Source organism: Palaemon carinicauda, chromosome 35, assembly GCF_036898095.1.
Source record: "Palaemon carinicauda isolate YSFRI2023 chromosome 35, ASM3689809v2, whole genome shotgun sequence".
Taxonomy (NCBI): domain Eukaryota; kingdom Metazoa; phylum Arthropoda; class Malacostraca; order Decapoda; family Palaemonidae; genus Palaemon; species Palaemon carinicauda.
This window is the reverse complement of record NC_090759.1, coordinates 79085937-79108071: the sequence shown is the minus strand read 5'-3', so window position 1 is coordinate 79108071 and position 22135 is coordinate 79085937. Positions and strand designations below refer to the sequence as shown.

Genomic DNA, 22135 nt, shown 5'->3' with positions numbered 1-22135 from the left:
CTCTTCATAGTTTAAAGTTGTTACTGATCTTAAAATGTTTTATACTCTTTATTTATTACTTCTCATATGGTTTGTTTATTTCTTTTTGTTCCGTAACTGGAATACAAACCTACGCAATTTATTTAGGGGTATTACTTTCGGGGTAGCTGAAAGTAATACCCCTAAATAAATAGCTAAGGTTTGTATCATTAGGAAAATTACAAATTATCTACGAATTTGTCATATTTCCTTTCCTCACTAGGCGATTTTTTCCTGTTGGCATCCATGGACTTATAGCATCCTGCTTTACCAACCAGGGTTGTAGCTCAGCTACTAATAATAAGATAGTCCTGGAAGCAGTGCTGCTTTCAGTAATCCAGTATCTTCAATATCTCTCCTAGCAGCACAACACAACCATTTTTCAATATTAAACTTACCCGATGATCATATAGCTGTCAGCTCTGCTGCCCGACAGAAAAACCTACGGGCGGAATACGCCAGCGATCGCTATACAGGTGGGGGTGTACATCAACAGCGCCATCTGTCAAGTAGGTACTCAAGTACTCGATGTCAACACAGAACCAATTTTCTCTCTGTCGTGCCACTGGCAAGACCTACTAAATACGCTGTTACTAACTGGATTGGTTTTCACAACTATTTGGTGAAGTACACTACTGTATTCCAGTTTTGAGCTTTCGCTATGCAGGGGTTTTATCTTCATTTCAAAACTTGAACTCGTTTTGGATAGATTTGATTATGGTGACAAAGAGAGTATGGACTCTCTTTCACTTTTAAATGGCCGACCCTTCCCTTAGACGGAAGTGTGTTTAGGTTTTTAGTAATTTTGCTTAACACGTTATAGATCTATATATTTTATATCTCTCCGCCTTTATTAGGCCTCTTCGATTAACTTTTCATTTATTATAAACATATAAATAAATTTTTATGTTTTGTTTATATGCGACCTTTCCTGATAGTAGGCGGTCCTATCTTGGAACCGAAGTTAATCAACGTTGAGCCCGTTATATCGTATTTACCCTTTAAAGAATTTAAAACTTTTTAAATTTAATGTTTTATGAAAGTATTTCTTTGATAGTCTTGTACTGTTTTCAAAGATGAACTAACGTTTAGTTTTTTAGTCTACGCAGTTGTTGACGTTCAGGACGTTCAACATGCGCTCTATCGTTACGATAGAGAGAGAGTGTATCACGGTTTCACTTTGCAGTAAGAGTAAACCGATTCTAGCGTTTCGTTCATTCTTTCTTAGCTTAAATGGTTTAAATTCTAAATTAAAGGAACTTTTTATTTGGAAAACCTTTCAGTTTTTTCCTTTAGCAAATAACATGTTTTAACGATATATTATTGGGCTCTTCTCTCAGGTGCAAATTCTAGAGAGAAAGAGAGAGATAGAGACGGAGGGAGAGAGAGGAGAAAAAAACGTTGCGTTCAAGCGGGTAACGTTGTTCTCGTTTTACTCTCCTCCCTAGTCGCTGTAGGGGAAGAAGGTAAAACGTTTCTAGGGTTTTATTCTTGTTCCCAGGCTATGTGCGGTGAGAGATTGTAAACGTAGTTTATTTGAACCAGTGTTTAGTCTCTTTCCCAGCCACTGAATTCTTTATCTTTATATATGTTTTCTGTTGCATTATACGACTGTTTTCGCAATTACTACCTTTTAATGAAGGGTAGGATTGCGTGTTTCAGGTAGAAATCAGTAAAAGTTTCGATTTCAGTGAAATAAGTGCAAAACAGAAAATCAAAGTGATAAAGTGATATGCGCAAAGTGTTACAGTGTTGCGTCCGAGGGTTCGTCTGTTCGTGCCTGTCGTTCACCTAGTCCGGGACCTCTTGCAAGCTCCCAAGCCCAGGGGAGAAGTAATGTCGAACGACTTATGGGTTCGTCAGGCCTTGATCAACGAACAGACGTTTTTCCTCCGTGGTTTCGGGCGTATCTACCCAAGATCGCCCCACCCACACAAAGACGAGAGAGCCCATTTACTTCTCGTCTGCGGAAGAGGTTTCTCGTAAGAAACCTTGGACCAAGGTCTCGCAGCTTATTAAGTGCAAGTTGGTCCCTTCCGCGCAAGTCCAACGGCCCAGGTGTAGCCACTGGGTCAGTTCGGACTCGCTGCAGTCTTCCGATGACTGCGCACCTCCTAAGAGAGGTAAAGCGGTACCGCAACAGGCAGTAACACCGTCTGTTGCCGCACCTGCTGCTGTAGACCCTAAGTGGTCTTTGCTACAGTCTATGCAGACACAGTTAGCATCTTTTTTGCAGGAGTTTCGTGCGGAGAAGGTTGACGCTGCACCCGTTAGCCTACAACCTACCACGGTTGTGCGCCCAGCAGACGCTGTGGCTGCCTGCTCCCACACTCCAGCTGTGAGAGCTCCTCCACCCATGCGCAGTCGACCCTGCCAGACGCATGCTGACGTTCACAGACGCACCCGTTAGCCTACAACCTACCACGGTTGTGCGCCCTGCAGACGCTGTGGCTGCCTGCTCCCACACTCCAGCTGTGAGAGCTCCTCCACCCATGCGCAGTCGACCCTGCCAGACGCATGCTGTCGTTCACAGACGCACGGAACCCTCCGTTGACGTGCGTGTGCTACCACAACAACAGGAGGGTGGAGTTAAGCTGCCGTGTTTTGACACGGTGCGTCAGCCTCCGCAACCCACTGTGGTTACCGCCACTCGCCCGCAGCAGACTAGTCAGTCAGGAGTTGAGGCTTCCCCACACAGCTTTGGTTGTTGCCAGCTCACAGACTGTCAAGCAGTTACATGACGTTGCCTTCTGGTCTGCTACTAATGCACCAGTGCTGTATGTCCTCACGCACCTGTTGTGGTTGACAGTTCAGTTTTTTGACAGTTCACAGACTGTCAAGCAGTTACATAACGTTGAGCAGTTACATAACGTTGCCTTCTGGTCTGCTGCTAATGCACCAGTGAGACCCTCACTGAGATAACCTAGCTTTTCTCGGACAAGGTTCCTATAGATGAGAAAGTGCTGTTCTCCCTCCTACTGATATTCCTTTGAGGACTCTGTCATTTGGAGAGGAGCCTTAAGCTGCTTAGCCTCCTATGGACTTTAATTAAATCATGATGATTTTTTAAGGATCTTCGTCCGGATCTTGTAACTGCTGCTCCTCGTTCGCCTCACGTCAGAACTTACACTAGGCCTAGCTACTTCGAAGCCGTTGTTGTTAAGCTAGTGCTCTCTCGCTCTCCTAGAGAGCGTTACGTCGGCTAGGCGACTGGTTTTTGCACCAGGAGGAGTTTTAGGGATACAGCCTTTTGATTTCCCTTCTTTTTATCTGGCTTATAGAGCGAGAGTCTGATAGGACACGAGAGAAGTTCTCAGCTTGGGAGTTATGCCTCTGCCCAGGTAGACTTCTCAATTCTGGTAGACTCGGCCAGGCGCATAGCCAGGAGACGCTCCAGTTGTTTACAGGTCAGCTTCTCAACTTTAGTCGAGCCTTTGAAGTTTTGCTGTACTATTATGTCACACATAACAAGGCTTCCAGGGATGGTAAATGGTTCCGCTTCAGTCGCTAACCCCGTCTGTTGCCACACCTGCTCCCGTAGACCCTAATGGGCTTTACTGCAAGACATGCAGTCCAAGCTTGTGTCCTTGATAGAGGACTTATTACGGAGAAGAACCTTCTGGCCAACAACCTTCCTTCCGGTTGGTTGTGCGCCCTGTTGACGCTGAGGTATCCTACTCGCGTCCGCCAGTTGAGGTGGTTCCTCCACCGATGCGACCCAGTGTGGGTTGCCAGTCGCATGTTGACGTTAAGCGACGCTCGGAGGTGGTTGTTGACGTTCAGTGTGTCACTAGGAAGACGTTCAACAACCAGCAGAGGTGACTTGTTGTGACGCAGTGCGTCAACCTCAGCAAGGGTGTTGGCTGCACAATCCAGCAGTCTAGACAGTTTCGGGTTGACGCTGTACTTCCTCGCGCACCCATGGTTGTTGACAGTTCACAGACTGTGCAGCAGTGCCATGATATTGCGTCCGGCTCCGTCACGCATCCACCAGTGCGACCTGATTCAACTAGTCAGACGTTGCCCACTCCGTTGCCGTTTCCTCATCAGTTTCGGATGAGAAACCCTCTGATGAGGACGTTGCTGAACAAGACGATCAGCCCCCAGCCCTGTTATCCATCCAGAAGATGCTGAAGAAGGAACGCTGCCCAGTCAGGCTGTGGATGAGTCTGGTAGGGACACTGTCATCCGTGGATCAATTTGTGTCACTAGGAAGACTACTCCTCCGTCCTCTTCTATACCATCTAGCTTTTCACTGGAAAAGGACAAGACGCTAGAAGCGGTCTCGTTCCCGGTTTCCGGAAAGTTAAAGTCTTGTCTGACTTGGTGAAAGGACTATATTAACCTTAGAGAGGGTCTTCCCCTGACTGTTCAGACTACCAACCACGTTCTCTCCTTGGACGCATCGGACGTAGGCTGGAGTGCGACATTAGACGGTAGGGAATGCTCGGGATTATGGAACTCGAGTCAAAGGACAATGCATTTCAACTGCAAGGAGCTACTGGCAGTACGTCTGACCTGGAAAAGCTTCAGATCTCTCCTTCAAGGCAAAGTGGTGGAGGTGAACTCGGACAACACCACGGCTTTGGCGTACATCTCCAAGCAAGGAGGGACCTACTCTCTGACATTGTACGAGATCGCAAGGGACCTCCTCACCTGGTCAAAAGGTCTAGACATTTCAATAGTAACGAGGTTCATCCAAGACAACTTGAATGTCATGGCAGATTGTCTCAGTCGGAAGGGACAAATAATTCCAACAGAATGGACCCTCCACAAGGATGTATGCAAGAGACTTTGGGCCACCTAGGGCCAGCCAACCATAGATCTCTTCGCAACCTCGATGACCAAGAGTCTCCCAATTTTTTGCTCACCAATCCCAGACCCAGCAGCAGTTCATATAGATGCCTTTCTACTAGATTGGTCACATCTAGATCTATATGCATTCCCTCCGTTCAAGATTGTCAACAAGGTACTGCAGAAGTTCGCCTCTCACGAAGGGACAAGGTTGACGCTAGTTGCTTCCCTCTGCCCGCGAGAGAATGGCTCACCGAGGTACTTCGATGGCTAGTAGACGTTCCCAGAACTCTTCCCCTAAGGGTGGACCTTCTACGTCAGCCACGCTTTAAGAAGGTACACCAAGGCCTCCACGCTCTTCGTCTGACTGCCTTCAGACTATCGAAAGACTCTCGAGAGCTAGAGACTTTTCGAAGGAGGCAGCCAGAGCGATTGCTAGAGCAAGGAGAACATCCACCCTTAGAGTCTACCAATCGAAGTGGGAAATCTTCCGAAACTGGTGCAAGTCAGTATCCGTATCCTCGACCAGTACCTCTGTAACTCAAATAGCTGACTTTCTCTTATATCTGAGGAAAGAACGATCTCTTTCAGCTCCCACTATCTAGGGTTACAGAAGCATGTTGGCATCAGTCTTCCGTCACAGAGGCTTAGATCTTTCCAACAATAAAGATCTACAGGACCTCCTTAAGTCTTTTGAGACCACGAAGGAGCGTCGTTTGGTTACACCTGGTTGGAATTTAGACGTGGTACTAAGATTCCTTATGTCAGACAGGTTCGAACCACAACAATCAGCCTCCCTGAAAGATCTCACCTTAAAGACTCTTTTCCTGATATGCTTAACCACAGCTAAAAGAGTCAGTGAGATTCATGCCTTCAGCTAGAACATCGGATTTTCATCCGAAACGGCTACATGTTCTACAACTTGGTTTTCTAGCCAAACACGAGCTGCCTTCTCGGCCTTGACCAATATCGTTCGATATTCCAAACTTATCGTATGGTTGGAAATGAACTAGAAAGAGTATTATGTCCTGTAAGAGCTCTTAAGTTCTATTTAAAAACCTTTACGAGGCCCGTCTGAAGCTTTATGGTGTTCAGTTAAGAAGCCATCTTTGCCTATGTCAGAGAATGCTTTATCCCATTTCATCAGACTGTTAATACGAGAAGCTCATTCCCATCTGAATGAGGAAGACCAAGCTTTGCTGAAGGTAAGGACACACGAAGTTAGAGCTGTCGCAACTTCCGTGGCCTTTAAACAAAATAGATCTCTGCAAAATATATTCGACGCAACCTATTGGAAAAACAAATCAGTGTTCGCGTCTTTTATCTTAAGAATGTCCAGTCTCTTTACGAGAACTGCTACACTCTGGGACCATTCGTAGCAACGAGTGCAGTAGTGGTGAGGGCTCGACCACTACAATTCCCTAATTCCATAACCTTTTTTAATCTTTCTCTTGAAATGTTTTATTATTGTTTTTGGGTTGTCCGGAAGGCTAAGAAGCCTTTCGCATCCTACTTGATTTGGCGGGTGGTCAAAGTCATTTCTTGAGAAGCGCCTAGATTAGAGGTTTTGATGAGGACCTTTAGTATGGGTTGCAACCCTTCATACTTCAGCTCCTAGGAGTCGCTCAGCATCCTATGAGGATCGCGAGGCTCAGTAAGGAAGACGTACTTAAAAAGGCAGAGTAATTGTTCAAGTCGACTTCCTTACCAGGTACTTATTTATTTTATGTTTGTTATTTTGAATAACTGCTAAAATGAAATACGGAATACTTAGCTCATAATAATGTCAACATGTAATGCTGGTCTCTACCCACCCCCCTGGGTGTGAATCAGCTATATGATCATCGGGTAAGTTTAATATTGAAAAATGTTATTTTCATTAGTAAAATAAATTTTTGAATATACTTACCCGATGATCATAAATTAAAGGACCCTCCCGTCCTCCCCAATAGAGACCCAGTGGACAGAGGAGAAAATTGGTTCTGTGTTGACATCGAGTACTTGAGTACCTACTTGACAGATGGCGCTGTTGATGTACACCCCCACCTGTATAGCGATCGCTGGCGTATTCCGCCCGTAGGTTTTTCTGTCGGGCAGCAGAGCTGACAGCTATATGATCATCGGGTAAGTATATTCAAAAATTTATTTTACTAATGAAAATAACATGTTTGATACCTTCTTGCGTTTATTGGAGGACATCTGTGCAAATTCTTTATCGCTCTAAATATTTTGAATGAATATTGTATTGACCAAAATTTTTCCTCTTCAATGTCTTAAAGATTGAGTTGGTTACTTAGCTATGTATATTAATACAGTGATACCCCTTGATACGAATGTTTCTGCATACAGAATTTTCATGATGCGAAACGAGAAGCGAAGATTTTTTCGCCTTATATTATGAAAAAATTCCCATGATTTGATGAGATTCGCCAGTCAGGCCAAGAATAGAATACTGTAATTTCTTTTAAAGATATGAGCCAGTTGAAGAAAACAGGTTGTTTTTACATAATAGAAAACGTACCTCTCTATGGTAAGGGTAACTATAGTAATAGCACAGTACATATGGTAATGTATATTTAGTATATGTACAGTATTGTACTGTATGTATTGTATTATTGCATTATGTTGTAATAACCACTTAATTCACAGGTATTAACAGTTAGGTTAGGTATATGATTAAAATATATTTGGCTGTATTTCATTGTGGTTATAGTTTTATTATAAAATTTAATGTGGTGTTTTTATAGGGTTTGGAACGAGTTAGGTAATTTACACGTAAAACATGACTCTATTTGAAAAACTCACGAAACGAAAGCTACTCCAGAACAGATTAATTTTGTATCTTGAGACATTACTGTACCTCAGTAATAGTTTGATCCTACTTTGTGTGTCTCAGAGCAAGCACATGTGGAACATGAGTGTATTTTCACAGGCAATAAGAATACAGTACTTAACAGTATTTAGAAAATCTTATATGTCTCCTTTGATTTTGTAAATCAATTATAATCAACAAACAAAAGTGCTCATTAGTTAAGTGTGAATGATTAATGTTGGAAATGAGTGAAATAGAATTACAAGTTTGGAAGTTATAATGAGTCTTTATGAAATTGAATAAAACTCTGTATCAAATTTTGAATTTACAGTAATGCCTCAAGATATTAAATTGATTCGTTCCGTTCCGGATTGGTTTTCGTTTCGTGAAAATTTCGTATTGTGAGTCACGTTTTACATGTAAACCGCCTAATTCGTTCCAAGCCCTACAAAAACACCACCTTAAATTTAATAATAAAGCTATATCCACAATGATATACATTTGAATTGTTCAATATACCTAACCTAACTGTTAATAACTATAATTTAAGTAGTTATTAGAAGGTAATGCAATAATAAATGGAAAATAATATAATACATACAATGCAATACTGTACATATACAAAATATACATTACCATATATACTGTACTATTATTATAGTTGCTCTTACTATAGAGAGGTACGTTTTCTATTATGTATAAACAACCCATTTTCTTCAACTGGCTCATATTTTTAACAACTATTTTATTCTTGGCGTGGCTGGTGAATATTACAGTAATATTTTGTAATACGAGGCAAAAAAATCTTTGTATCAAGAGGTATCACTGTGTTTAGGGTAGAAATTGAAATTAGTGGGCGAACTTATCGATTTTCGACATGGAGCAGATGTTCACGTTATCATGAGTTATACGTTCTCTATACAGTACACTTATTGAACATGTAAAACGTGCTCAACAACCTGCTATTATTTGATAAAATTTAGATACTAGAGCTTACCTACATTACTAAGCTTCCATATGAAATTAGAACTGACCTATTATTACCTCTGCCAACAAAGTTAGAAGGAGGTTATGTTTTACCCCCTGTTTGTATGTATCTGATTGTTTGTGAACAGCTTCTTGGCCACAATTTTAATCTCAGAGTAATGAAACTTGCAGGGATTAACTGTTATGTAAAAAGCTGGAAATGATAAAATTTTGGAAGCGCAGGGATTAACTGTTATGTAAAAAGCTGGAAATGTTAAAATTTTGGAAGGTCAAGGTCAGGTCACGGTCAAGCAAAAGGTTGAGAAATAAGCTGCTGCGGCGGAGGCCTGCACTCTACTGAGTGCCCCTTTAGTTGTTGTTGTTATTATTACTAGCTAAACTGCAACCCTAGTTGGAAAAGCAGGATGCTATAAGTCCAAGGGCTCCAACAAGGGAAATTAGCCCAGTGAGGAATGGAAATAAGGAAACGATATGAGAAATAATGAACAATTAAAATGAGATATTTTAAAAACAGTTACATCATTAAAACAGATATTCCATATATAAACTATATAACGACTTATGCCAGCCTGTTCAACATGAAAACATTTGGTGCAACTTTGAACTTTTGAAGTGAAACAAGGGTAATATTATACTCTTTTATTCTTTCTTCCTCAGCAAATTTTGGCCCTGACAGCCCCACCTGGCACTAGGGACCCAAGCCGACAGCAGGGACCAACTACATCAGGTAACGGCAAAGAGGGCCTCGCAGCTCACCCGTACTTCCGTCGTCCTGGCCGTGGGCATAATCACGACTCCTGCGATGCCTGCGGGGAAGGCGGAGACTTGATATGCTGCGACCTGTGTCCTGCTTCGTTTCACCTGACTTGCCAGTGAGATTTCACATGAGCTTTTGTTGCTGATAATTTCATTGTCCTTTGTTTCGAATTTTGAGCAAGAAAAATAAAATTTCCATTATGTTTTTCCAAGTATATTAATGTAGGTCATATTTCTACAGTCAGAGACATTTTATTCTTGTGAAATACTGTTTTATATCTTTTTTTTAAATTGAATTTTATATTATCAACTTGTAGGGTTTTAAATGTAACTTTAAAATTGCTATAATTCTTGTCACAACTTTATCTAACAGAAGGTTTTGTATGTAATTTGATGCAGTTTTTTTACTTAGATATTGAATTTTATATTATAAACTTGTAGGGTTTTAAATGTAACTTTATAATTGCTATAATTCTTATCACAACTTTATCTAACAGAAGGTTTTGTATGTAATTTGATGCAGTTTTCTGACCGAGCTATTTATTAGTTATAATCTTTCGGGATGAGTTCCTTTAATACAATTTCTCTTCTACTACCAGTGACCCTCCACTCGACGAAAAAGATATACCCATGGGCCAGTGGGTTTGTCATCAGTGCAGATTAGGAGGGGTAAGTTATTCGCTAACTTTTATGTAGGTCATCCAGGTGACTTAGTAAAGGAAAAGGTACTGTTTTGATATGTGATTCCATTTATGGCGTGATCTGAGAAATTATTCTTTTACCTTGTTGTGCGATTTAATTTATAGCGTGATCTTATAAATTATTCTTTTGCTTCTATGTTATCTCAATATTTTTGATTGATAGGTAAAAAAACATAATAGAAAATGCTTTGCTGTGCGCTCGCTTCGCTCGCAAAAAAATGAAAACATCAAGCTCCGTATGTATTGGCAAGCAGAAATGATGAGCTGCGCACACTAACATCAATGATTAATTATTTCTTAGATAATTATTCCTGGTATATATATTTTTAGAAAATCTAATGGTTCTTGCTTCGCTGTGAAGTGAAGCGAAATCGCTACTATCAGGTGACATCGCAAAAGCACGACTGAGATCGCATACCAAAACAGCAACAAGAAAAATTGAGTCGTAGAGTTTGCCACCCTGAAGAACTCTTTTGCACAAAATTATTAATTAAAGTGATCTTAATTGTGCATTGTTTATAGTAATCTATGCATCTGTTTTTGTTTAGTACTTCATCAGATTTTAATGCTTAAGAGTTTGTGTATAAGTTGGTTGCTGTTTCATGTCTCTCTTATGCATTTGTAATTGCCAATAACATTACCAAGTCAGACGATATGTTTTGTGTATGTTAGTTTCAGCTGCTTGTGCCAACTACCAGCATAACAAATTTTCTTTGTTCAGTAACCGAAATACAAACCGCTATTTAAATAAGGTATTACTTTCGGCGTAGCAAAATGACGAGCCATTAGATTTTTAACGAGGGTTAACTACCCCCTCGCTAGTTAGCGAGGGGGTAGGGGAGGGGTAGCTAGCTACCCCTCCCCCCTCACACACCGATGAACTGATTCACTTCGCTTTTGGCTTGGGTGATGGTCAGACGTGTCTGCTCTCACCCTCGCATTGATAGCCTTAATCTTTTTTGCTTTCTCTTTCAGTTTGTGTGTGTGGAAGTTGGCCTCTCTCTTTATCATGCGGAAGTGCCCTGGTTCCAAGAACTCTTCTTCCGTTGCCCGAAGCTCCCGCTCGATCGGTCTCTCGTGAGAGGCCGTCGAGTGGTAGCGTAGGCCGTTCTTTTGTTGACCGACCTCGGGGTTCGGGAGAGGGAGTTGCCTCCCATAGCGAGGCAGCTCCTCCTCCTCCTCCTCCGGGGGAGGATTTATCTGTTTCTGTATACTGTATGATGATTTATTGCGCGCCATCACTCTCCAGCACGCCCAAGCGCCCACTTGTCGAAGATCACCTGTGCGCAGTCGCTCGCCCTGCGCGCCATCGCTCGCCTGCGCTCCGTCGTTCACCTAGGCGCTGTCATTCTCCTGGTCGCCAGCACTCGCCCGCGCCTTCATCCCCGCGCGCACACACACGTGCGCGAACGTTCGCCCGCGTGAACCCGGGATTGTTCCATCGTGCGAATGCCAGCGCGAGCCCAAGCGCGATTCCCTCCCGGTTTCGCAACGCGAGCTTCCTAGCGAGTCTTCAGGAGCGAGAGAAGTCAGGTCATCTTCTTCACGGTCTCCCCCCCGCAAGCGCAGAACAGCACGCTCGCAGGAGGGGGGGAAGGTCTTCAGAGAGGTCTAGGCAAGGCATCAATCTTCTTCCCTTTCTTTTCAGGGAGGCCCTGTGGTATATACTCCAGAGGATCGCCCGATCCCCTTCCCTCCAGAGGGAGTCTCTGACACTGCGTCTGTCAGTAAGCAGCCATGGTTTGGGTCCCTTATCAGAGCTTTCGTCCAGGCTGTTAAGCCTGCCTTCACTGATTTGGGTCTCAAACCAACGGCAGCTCCGACCCCACTGAAGAGGAAGAGAGGAGTAGAGATCGTGGTGACTTCTCTCAAGGTCAAACTGGCTCCTAAGAAGTCCGTAAGGAAGGCTCCTTCCCCCCCTCAAATGTTCTCTCCTTCTCCTGTGGACGAAGCTTTTCCGTCCTCGGGAATCTACCGAGGTGAGACTTTCTCCCACCACACCAATGGGAGAAACCCCACCGCGAGTAGGAGAATCGTCCCGTGTTGGGGCGGAGAGGAGCCCTCAGACTTCGTTGCTGGAGTTCTGCATCCCTCCTAGAAGGGAACCGAAGGACTAGAAGACTATCCCGAAGTCTTCCTCCAGGATTCGACCAGAGCCAGCGAGACCCCAGGAGAACGTCCACGTGTCCCCCCAAGTAGAGTATCTAGGGACAGGAGTCTTTGCTGCCAGTTCACCAGGAGGAGAGCAGCAAGAGTCAGAACATGCCTTCTGGCAAGTTTTGACTCTGATGAAGCATCTCAACGGGTTCAAGGACCCTGAGATTGCCCCTCGTGAGGGCAAGGACATGGTCCTGGACCGAGTCTTTGGCACTCAGAAGCCCACTAAGGCCAGTGTGGCTTTGCCTTGGTCCCAAGGGGTGAAGAGTGCCAGGGATAAGGTTGAGGGCCAGCTCTACGAGCTCGCCTCCTCCAGCCGTTCCACTGCTGGCAACAAGCTCCTCCCACCTCGTGTTCAACAGAGGAGGTTTTTTGAGATTATGGAGGAGTCTTGTTTAGCTCTTCCGCTCCACCACTCTGTGGAAGAGCTTACCAGGGGAGTCTCTCTTGAGAGAGACTCTAGCCGGCAAGTGACATTTTCGGCAACAGAGATCCTGAGTCAGGAGAAGGTCGCAAAGTGTGCCATGCAGGCCACTTCGTGGCTGGATGTCTGGCTGGGGCCTCTGGGCATTCTGCTGCGATCCGAGGATCTGTCCAAGGAGAGCACCAGGAAGGCCCTGGAGACCTTCCTCCTTTCGGGCACACGCACCGTTGAGTTTGTGGGCCACCAAGTCTCGAACTTGTGGGCAAACTCGATCCTGAAGCGACGTGATGCAGTGACCGAGAGGTTCCACTCGAAGGTCCCAGCCGTGGATGTCTGCAAGCTCAGACACTCTTCCCTTCTGGGAAAGAGTTTGTTTGAGCCCAAGGATGTGGAACAGGCAGCTGAGAGGTGGAGAAAATCAAACCAGGATTCTCTTCTCCAAAGGGCTCTTACAACAAAGCCCTACAAACCTCCAGCACCTCAACAACCTTGCCAGTCCAAGACGACAAAACCGGCAGCGGCAGCAAAGACGACGGTGTCCAAGCAGCAGCCCTTTCCTGTCAAAGACAAGAAGGGCAGAAAGTCCTCCAGGGGAGGCAAGAATCCTAGAGGGAGCGGCCGAAGCCGCAAACGCTAGGATTGGCAATCCCCCTGCATATCCACCAGTGGGGGGATTCCTGCAAAGTTGCGCATTCAGATGGCAGAAACTTGGGGCCGATTCCTGGACGATCTCCGTGATCAGTTAAGGATATTGCGTCCCGTTCATAACATCTCTTCTTCCCCTGACAGCGAATCCAGTGTCATTGACCTCCTATGTCATGGGATCGGCAAAGGGGCTAGCCCTACGGGCAGAAGTCGAGACCATGCTGAAGAAGGATGCTCTCCAGGAGGTCGTCGACGGCTCCCCAGGCTTCTTCAGTCGACTCTTTCTTGTAAAGAAGGCGTCTGGAGGCTGGAGACCAGTCATCGACCTCTCAGCTCTGAACAAGTTTGTCAAACAAACTCCGTTCAGCTTGGAGACAACAGACACGGTCAGACTTGCAGTGAGACTGCAAGACTTCATGCGTACACTGGATCAGAAGGACGCGTACTTCCTGATCCCAATCCATCCGTCTTCCAGGAAGTACTAAAGATTCAGCCTAGACAACAAGATCTACCAGTTCAAGGTACTGTGTTTCGGTCTCTCCACAGCACCTCAGGTATTCACCAGAGTGTTCACCCTGATCTCTTCGTGGGCACACAGGATCGGTATCCGTCTCCTCCGTTATTTGGACGACTGGCTGATCCTGGCAGACTCGGAATTGACCCTTCTTCGACACCGAGACAAGCTTCTGGGACTTTGCCAAGATCTAGGGATCATGGTAAATCTCGAGAAGTCTTTTCTGCTTCCATCTCAACGACTGATATATCTAGGCATGATATTGGACACCAATCTCCACAAAGCCTTTCCAACAGACGACAGGATAGCAAGGCTGAGGAGGGTCGTAGATCCTTTCTTCAGACGAGAAGAGCTTCAGCCCAATCTTGGTTACGTCTCTTAGGTCACCTTTCCTCCTTGGCCCGTCTAGTTCCAAACGGCCGCCTCAGGATGAGATTCCTGCAATGGCGGCTCAAGCCCCGGTGGAATCAAGGCCACGATTCCCCGGACATTCTGGTCCCTATGGGCCCTGCGGAACGGACGGACCTTCAGTGGTGGGTGATGGACGAAAACCTCCGAAAGGGAGTGGATCTTCTCATCCTCCCCCCGGATTTGATGCTGTTCTCTGATGCTTCAAAAGAAGGGTGGGGGGCCCACGTTCTGAACCACAGGATATCAGGCCTATGATCAGAATCAGAAAAGTGCCTCCACATAAATCTGCTATAGATGAAGGCCGTATATCGGGCACTTCAACAGTTCCAACAAACCCTGGCGGGTCACTCCGTGGTGGTGATGAGCGACAACACCACGGTAGTGGCTTATATCAACAAGCAGGGAGGTACCTTTTCACAACAGCTATCCCATCTTGCAATAGAGATACTGAGATGGACCGAAGTCCACTCGATTCCAGTATCAGCTCGCTTCATTCTGGGCAAAAAGAATGTGCTAGCCGACAGTCTGAGCAGATCATCGCAGATAGTGAGTACCGAGTGGTCTTTGGATCCTCTAGTAGCCAACAAAGTCCTGACTTTGTGGGGTTCCCCGACGGTGGACCTGTTCACGACAGCCTTGAACTTCAAGCTTCCGCTGTACTGTTCCCCAGTCCCGGACCTCAAGGCACTCTGGCAAGATGCCTCCCTACAACGGTGGGACAACATCGACGTTTACGCCTTCCCACCGTTCTGTCTGATGAGAAAGGTGCTCAACAAGACCAGAATATCGGTCAACCAGTCAGTGACATTAATAGCTCCGCTATGGCATCATGCAGAGTGGTTCCCGGACCTTCTGCAGCTCCTGACGGAACTCCCGAGAGAACTTCCTCCGCGACACGAGCTAGTCAAACAACCACACTGCAACATCTTCCACAAAGCCGTAGCATCGCTTCGGCTTCACGCCTGGAGACTAACCAGCATCTCCTCACAGAGAGAGGCTTTTCGCAACAAGTTGCGGAAAGGATGTCTCGGCACCTGCGAAAGTCATCTGCAGGGGTCTACCAGGCGAAGTGGAGAGTCTTCTGTGGTTGGTGTCGTGGAAGGGGTATCTCTCCCCTCGATGCCACTATTCCAGCAATAGCGGAGTTTCTTGTGTATTTGCGGGAAGAAATGCGCCTTTCAGTCTCGGCAGTGAAAGGCTATCGCTCAGCCTTAAGCCTGCCTTCAGGCTGAAAGGAATGGACATTTCCTCCTCGCTGGAACTTTCTCTACTCATACGAAGCTACGAGCTTACCTGCCCTCAGTCGGAAGTGAGACCACCTCCATGGAACGTGGTTCGAGTCCTCAGGTCTCTTAAGAGACCTCCGTTCGAATCATTACGCCGTGCTTCTGATCGTCACCTAACTTGGAAGACGGTGTTCCTACTCGCATTGGCCTCAGCCAAGCGAGTCAGCAAACTTCATGGTCTCTCGTACGACGTCGCCCATTCAAGGGGATGGGGGGAGGTAACGTTCAGGTTCGTCCCTGAGTTTGTGGCTAAGACTCAAAATCCTGGGATTCCGGACCCACGGTTCGACTCCTTCCGGATTTTGAGTCTCCGTTCTGTAACAGATGACCCAGACCATCTCCTACTGTGCCCAGTAAGGAGTCTGAGGCTTTATCTTAAGAGAACAGCTGCAGCTCGTCATCGAGTGCGAGCATTGTTTGTGAGCACAGGAAGGACGAAGAGGAGGGTCACTAAGAGCACCATCTCAGCATTGATTCGCAGTGTCATCCACCATTCCCTGAATCCAGACGCTCCTCCATCACGTCGCCCTAGAGCACACGATGTCAGAGGCATCGCTACGTCCCTGGCATTCAAGAGAAACTACTCAGTGACGCAGGTTCTACAAGCTGGGGTCTGGAAGCGTCAAACGACCTTCACAGCCCACTACCTGCAGGACGTGACCCACAGGAGGCTCGATACGTTCTGTCGGCCCTGTGGTGGCTGCACAACAGCTGGTCTAAACCTCAGGCTCCTTAATGGACAAGTAGAAGAAGGTTGAGGGCATTGTTACCAGGTTTTAGTCTGCATGAATGAAAAAGTATGCCTGGCCCTTACTCTTTACTTCATCCTCCCCTCTCTTGGGGAAAGCAGCATCCTGGGTTCTCTGCACAGCTGACCTTAAACCACTGCAGGTAAACCATGCTTCCTTGTGTTCCTAGTATTAAAATAATACTGTCGCGTCCCCCATACCCTGACGAGGTGGTATTGGGAACGTCCTATCTTAGAATTCCATCCAAAGGATTCCAGGTCAACTTCCTATGACGAGTCACACTTCATTCCTTCACACACAAGCTTACGTAGGCCACATGTTCCTTGCAGAGCAAGGGATTTGTGAGGTGCAGGTACTCTTTATCTCGAGTGCTACACACTCGGATTCTGAGTCCCCGGGCAAAGCCAAAGCCAGTAAGGCTGGGACTTACCACCCTACCTAAGGGTTAAGTCACCCTATTTAAATAGCGTGGTTTGTATTTCGGTTACGGAACAAATGACAAATTCGTAGATAATTTGTATTTTTCCTAACCGTACAAACCTTAGCTATTTAACCATACTTGCCCGCCAGCCCTATCCCCCGTGAAGTCCTACCTCTAAGCGAAGTGAATCAGTTCACCGGTGTGTGAGGGGGGAGGGTTAGATAGCTACCTCTCCCCTACCCCCTTGCTAACTAGCGAGGGGGTAGTTAACCCTCGTTAAAAATCTTATGGCTCGTCATTCAGCTACGCTGAAAGTAATACCCTATTTAAATAGCTAAGGTTTGTATGGTTAGGAAAAATACAAATTATCTATGAATTTGTCATCTTTACTGTAAACATTACAGTATATCCAAAATTTCCAAGTGTCTATGCATGTAGGTTATATTGTATATTATATTGTATCACATTATTGTGCAGGTATAGTATTCCAAGCTTTTATAAAGACTTGAAGTGTGGACTAAGTGCATGTCAAAATCATGGCTCGAATATTACGTGGAGTATATGAAAAAAATCACGATTTTGAAGGTGAAAAAGAAGGGTCGAACTTTACACGAGTATGTACGGTATTTGTAATTGCCAATAACATTGCCCTCTCTAACCCTCTCGTCTTCAGGGACCCTCGTTTCGTCATTTCATAGTCGGTGCTTTCTTTTACAGCCCGATGATGATAGAACTTCTGTGTCCAGTGGAAAGTCCAATAAAAGCGCTAAAGGAATAAAGAGAAAAGAGAAAGACGAGGAGAAGCCATCTTCGTCGGTCCCCGGAAAATACGATCCCAACGAAAAGAGAGTTTGTTCCAGTGGACGAGAATTCGAGTTGTCAGACTCGCCGCTCTTCACGCTTATCAAGGCCGCAGCTTCCGTGAATCCAAAGCAGTTTACTCTTCCTTACGAGATGACTCTGCCTGTTTATTTTCCCGGCGAGCCTAAAAGTAAGTCAAGTTAACATTGCAGAACTTTTTAGGTTATGAAATTTGAAAGGTATCTTTTAATAAGAGTCTTTGGGGCTGTGACATTTTGTCCAAAAGCTACGGAGAATTAACAAAAGAGGCGAATAATGTTTATACAGTGTGGTACCAATTTATTTTAGTGCAGTATGTTGATTATAATTTTTCAAGTTTCACTGTTATTATGTTTGCTAAACCTTGTATAAAGTACTGTGCTCCACTATATGCAGTTGGAATTTTTAGAACCTTTTGTACTACAGAACAAGATCATATGAACTCATTAACACAAATGTTTGGAATTTGTTCAGTTCACAAGGAGCAAAATGAAAATACTCAGTACTGTGTTATATCCAAATGACTTTAGTATATTTTCATAGAGTACCAAGCTTCTTTAGGGAGTTGCTTTCGACTGGAATAGTGGAGTCATTTGCAGAAAAAAAGTTTTCTGTACTAAACCTGAAATGGTGAAGAAGGACTTTCTATTTTCCATAGATTTATTAATTTTTGAATGAGGGATATATACAAAGAATTGTCTCTTGGTCAATATGTGGTTTTAGTTTGTGAAAGGCGATTTGCCTGAAGAAAAATACTGTATAGAAAAAGGTTTTGTCAAAAAATTAATCATGTGTAGATAACTTGAGGAATTTCAAAAAGGAAAGAAATTATCATAGATTATTGATAGATGTGGGTAATGAAAAATGTGATGGCCTTTTTGAAATGTCCCTGCCTGGTGATCTGCTGGACTGGGGTTCGAGTCCCGCTCAAACTTTATACAGTAGTTTGTTGTAGTTTCTGCAACCTCACTATCCATGTGAACTGAGGATGAGGTTTTGGGGGAGCTCATAGGTCTACCTGCTGAGTCATCAGTAGCCATTGCCTAGCCCTGGTCCTAGCTTGGGTGGACAGGGGGCTTGGGCGCTGATCGTGTATATATATGGTCAGTCTCTAAGGCATTGTCACTGTCCCTTGCCTCTGCCATTCATGAGCGGCTTTTAAACCTTATCGTCTAATGTTTTGTAGATCCGGCTGGGAAGACAAACGGTACGAGGAAAGGTTATCAGAGGAAGAAGTCTTACGAGCTAGATAATGGTTTAGTACCTCTACCTGCCAAATTATGTTTTCAATGTAACAAGTAAGTACAATACTGCACTATATACTAAATATTTATAAATTGAAAGGTCTTATTGACATTTAATACTGTTTTTGATTGAGTACCTCGCTTAAAAGTAATATTGTGGTAGGTCATGATTTAGTGAGCTGGAAGTCTCTTGCATCAGTGTAGAAGATCCTTAATGTTGCCATATTTGGTCAGTGTTTTTTAAATACTTTTCTGTGATTGGTCATCGTCATCAGCAGTTTGTATCTATATTCGCTCAAGTCATTTCAGTATTAAGTAGGATTTATGTGGAGGAAAAACTCTCTCATTACAAACATATTTACTGCTGATGTCTTCTTATAGAATTTTCATTCTAGATAAGTTCGTCTTTGCTTTTCAGGAGCTGCCGTGTAGGTCCCTTGGTACCGTGTGATTATTGTCCGCTCTTCTTCCATCTAGATTGTTTAGATCCACCATTAACAACACCTCCCATGGGCAAGTGGATGTGTCCGAGTCATCCGCAGCACTTTTTGGTAACGAACTTGCTTCAGGTCGTTGAATTGCCTCGTACAATTTGTGTATATAAGACCTTGCATTCCTTGAAAATTACTTTGTCCCACTTTGAGTTCAACAGCGAGATGAAATTAGAATAAGTTGGAAAATTAAAGTAAACTTTCTCCGCATTCATATTCTAGTACAGTCATAGTTGTATAAGTACTGGCACTTATATTGCCAGTGGTTGCTGGCAATAAGGATATTATCAAAGAATAAACCATTTAGAATTGTCAATTAACAACTAAGAGTGAAAGTGCCTGGAATGACTTAGGTATTAATATATGGATATCCTATCATGACAGCAGAGTAGATATGGGGCACTGGTACTTTTCTTCGTTTAAAAACTTGAAAAATAAAGTGTTTAATGATATTTTTTATTGCTGCTAATAATAACAAAAGCATGATTTATAGCAGTGGAGCTATGCACTTGGAAATGTATTTATCTACTGAATATTTCATACCTAAAGTAATTTGTGATATCTCCACTTCTAAATTCTAGACCTATTTCCCCTATGTATTAGAGAGCAGTTGTCAGGCTATTTTTATAAATCTATATATACAGTATATTTCCTGTCACGCTGGCGGGCAGCCACTCAGAAAACAACAATCCCCCACAAATTGCCTGAACTAGCGTACAGTTATGCCTCTCGACACGAAAGAATCTGCTTACAAAATTTCCACGCTACGAAACGAGATGCTAAGAATTTTATGACTCGCATCACAAAAAATGTTACATACAACAAAAGGAGGTATGGTACGAGAGCCCAACCGTGTCCGAGACTGATTATAAAATTCGCATGCCGCCAGCCCGTAAACTCGCCACCATTCTCCCGCGCTCCCATTGGTTATCTCCCTACTTAGATGTTAGTTACCGCCATAAGATTCTGCTCTCCTATTGGTCATTATGTACTGTAGTGTATCACATCATGCATCTACGCATTGGCGTTCCTCTTTCTTTTCGTTTCGGTAGCGGTATCGTACGCATTGACTTCGTGTTTGTGATTTTGCTTTTGTGAATATTGTACTGCATAGTGTTGTGATATTACGTTACTTTAGTAGCCATGGGTCCCAAGAAAGTTTCTGATGTATAGGGAAAGAAGAGGATGATACTTTCTATGGAGATGAAGATGGAAATAGTCAAGAAATACTAGGCTGGTATGCTGTTAAGTGTGATCATGAAGGAATATGGCTGAAATCCTTCTAGGATAGGAATGATCCTGAAACAGAAGGAAGCCATCAAAGCACTAACACCTTATAAGGGCGTGACGGTTTTCTCCACCAAGAGAAGCTACGTCCACGATGAGATGTAGAGATGCTGCTTCTCTGGATTAAGGACAAGGAAATCGCCGGGGAGACAATCACTGAAGTGATAATCTGCCAGAAGGCCAGAGCCATTTTCGGTGTTCTTGTGCATGCTCAGGGTGAAGCCGACGCAGGAGAAGGGACATCGAAGCAGGTGCCCCCAGAGTTCACTGCAAGCTTGGACACGAAAGCGTCCGAAGCCTCTGTTATGACGTTCGACGAGTTGACTGTCCGGGAAGGCTACAGTCCCCTGCAAGTCTTCAAATGCGTCGAAACTTTGCTTTTTTGGAAGAAAATGCCTCATCAGACGTTCATCATGGAAAAAGAAAAGAAGCTACCCAAGCATAAGCCTATGAAGGACAGGCGTACCCTTGCATTTTATGCAAATGCCAGTGGGGATTGTAAGGTGAAACTCCTGCTGGTATATCACTCCGACACTCCTAGAAACTTCAAGGCCCACAAAGTGATGGAGAAGCTTCAGGTGTTGTGGAGGACTAATGCAAAAGCTTGGGTAACAAGAACCTTGTTCTAAGAGTGGGTAAACCTTTGCTTTGGCCCGACTGTGAAAAAATATTTAGAAGAGAAGTGCCTCCTCCTGAAATGCCTGCTGGTGTTGGACAATGACCCTGCCCACCCTCCTGGCCTTGATGAAGATATCCTAGCAGAGTATTCCTTCATCAAGGTTCTCTATCTTCCGCCTAACACCACCCCTCTCCTCCAGCCCATGGACCAGCAAGTGATTTTCAACTACAAGAAACTCTATACGAAACATCTCTTCACAAGATGTTTCGAAATCAGCTCACCCATCGTGAATTTTGAAAGGAGCATTTCGGTATTGCTTAAAATCATCAATACAGTTTGGCAGGAGGTTTCGAGGCACACCTTGAACTCTGCGTGGAAGAAGCTGTGGCCTGATGCCGTCTCCACACAAGTTTTCAAGGGCTTTCACGCAGACCAAGCTAAAGCCGATTCCGAAAATGTTGACGATCCTGAACCTGTTGCTCAATCTGAGGTTGCCGAGATCGTTACACTCGTGATGTCCGTGGGTCTGGAAGTTAATGAGGCCCACATCGATGAGCTTATCGAGGAGCACCAAGGGGAACTTACGACAGATGACCTGAAGGAGGAGTTGGAGACCCTGCAAGTGAATGAATGAAGGATTTTGAGTTCTTTGGCATCCTGGCATTGAAGGTCATTGGCGCCGTTTGCAAGTGAACAAAGTTCAGGAACAGTTCTCTTGCAGCAGGGGGAGAAGGATGACCCCATGACCACAGCAAAAATTAAGGAGGCTCTAGCTTGCTACCATAAAATGGCGGCTTTTGTCGAAAAGAGACATCCAGAAAAAGTTGTCACTGGTCGTGCGTTTGAATATTTAAATGACGTTTGCCCGAGTTATTTCATGAACGTTTTAAGAAGTAGGCAGAAAAACTTCCTTGGACAGTTTTTTTAAAAAGAGGACTTAGGTACTAGCAGGCCAAGAGGAAGATAAAAGTAAAACAAA

The 22135-nt window shown here is 44.4% G+C and overlaps 1 protein-coding gene across 1 annotated transcript in view; it reads left to right on the top strand.

Moving 5' to 3' along the window:
• Positions 1–22135, top strand: part of LOC137627913 (PHD finger protein 12) — a 43172-nt gene that overhangs the window by 7149 nt on the left and 13888 nt on the right. The window contains exons 2-6 of the mRNA XM_068359364.1: positions 9269–9483; positions 9967–10036; positions 17393–17666; positions 18702–18813; positions 19178–19310. Coding sequence (XP_068215465.1) covers positions 9269–9483; positions 9967–10036; positions 17393–17666; positions 18702–18813; positions 19178–19310 — 804 coding nt within the window. The remainder of the gene's footprint in view (positions 1–9268; positions 9484–9966; positions 10037–17392; positions 17667–18701; positions 18814–19177; positions 19311–22135) is intronic.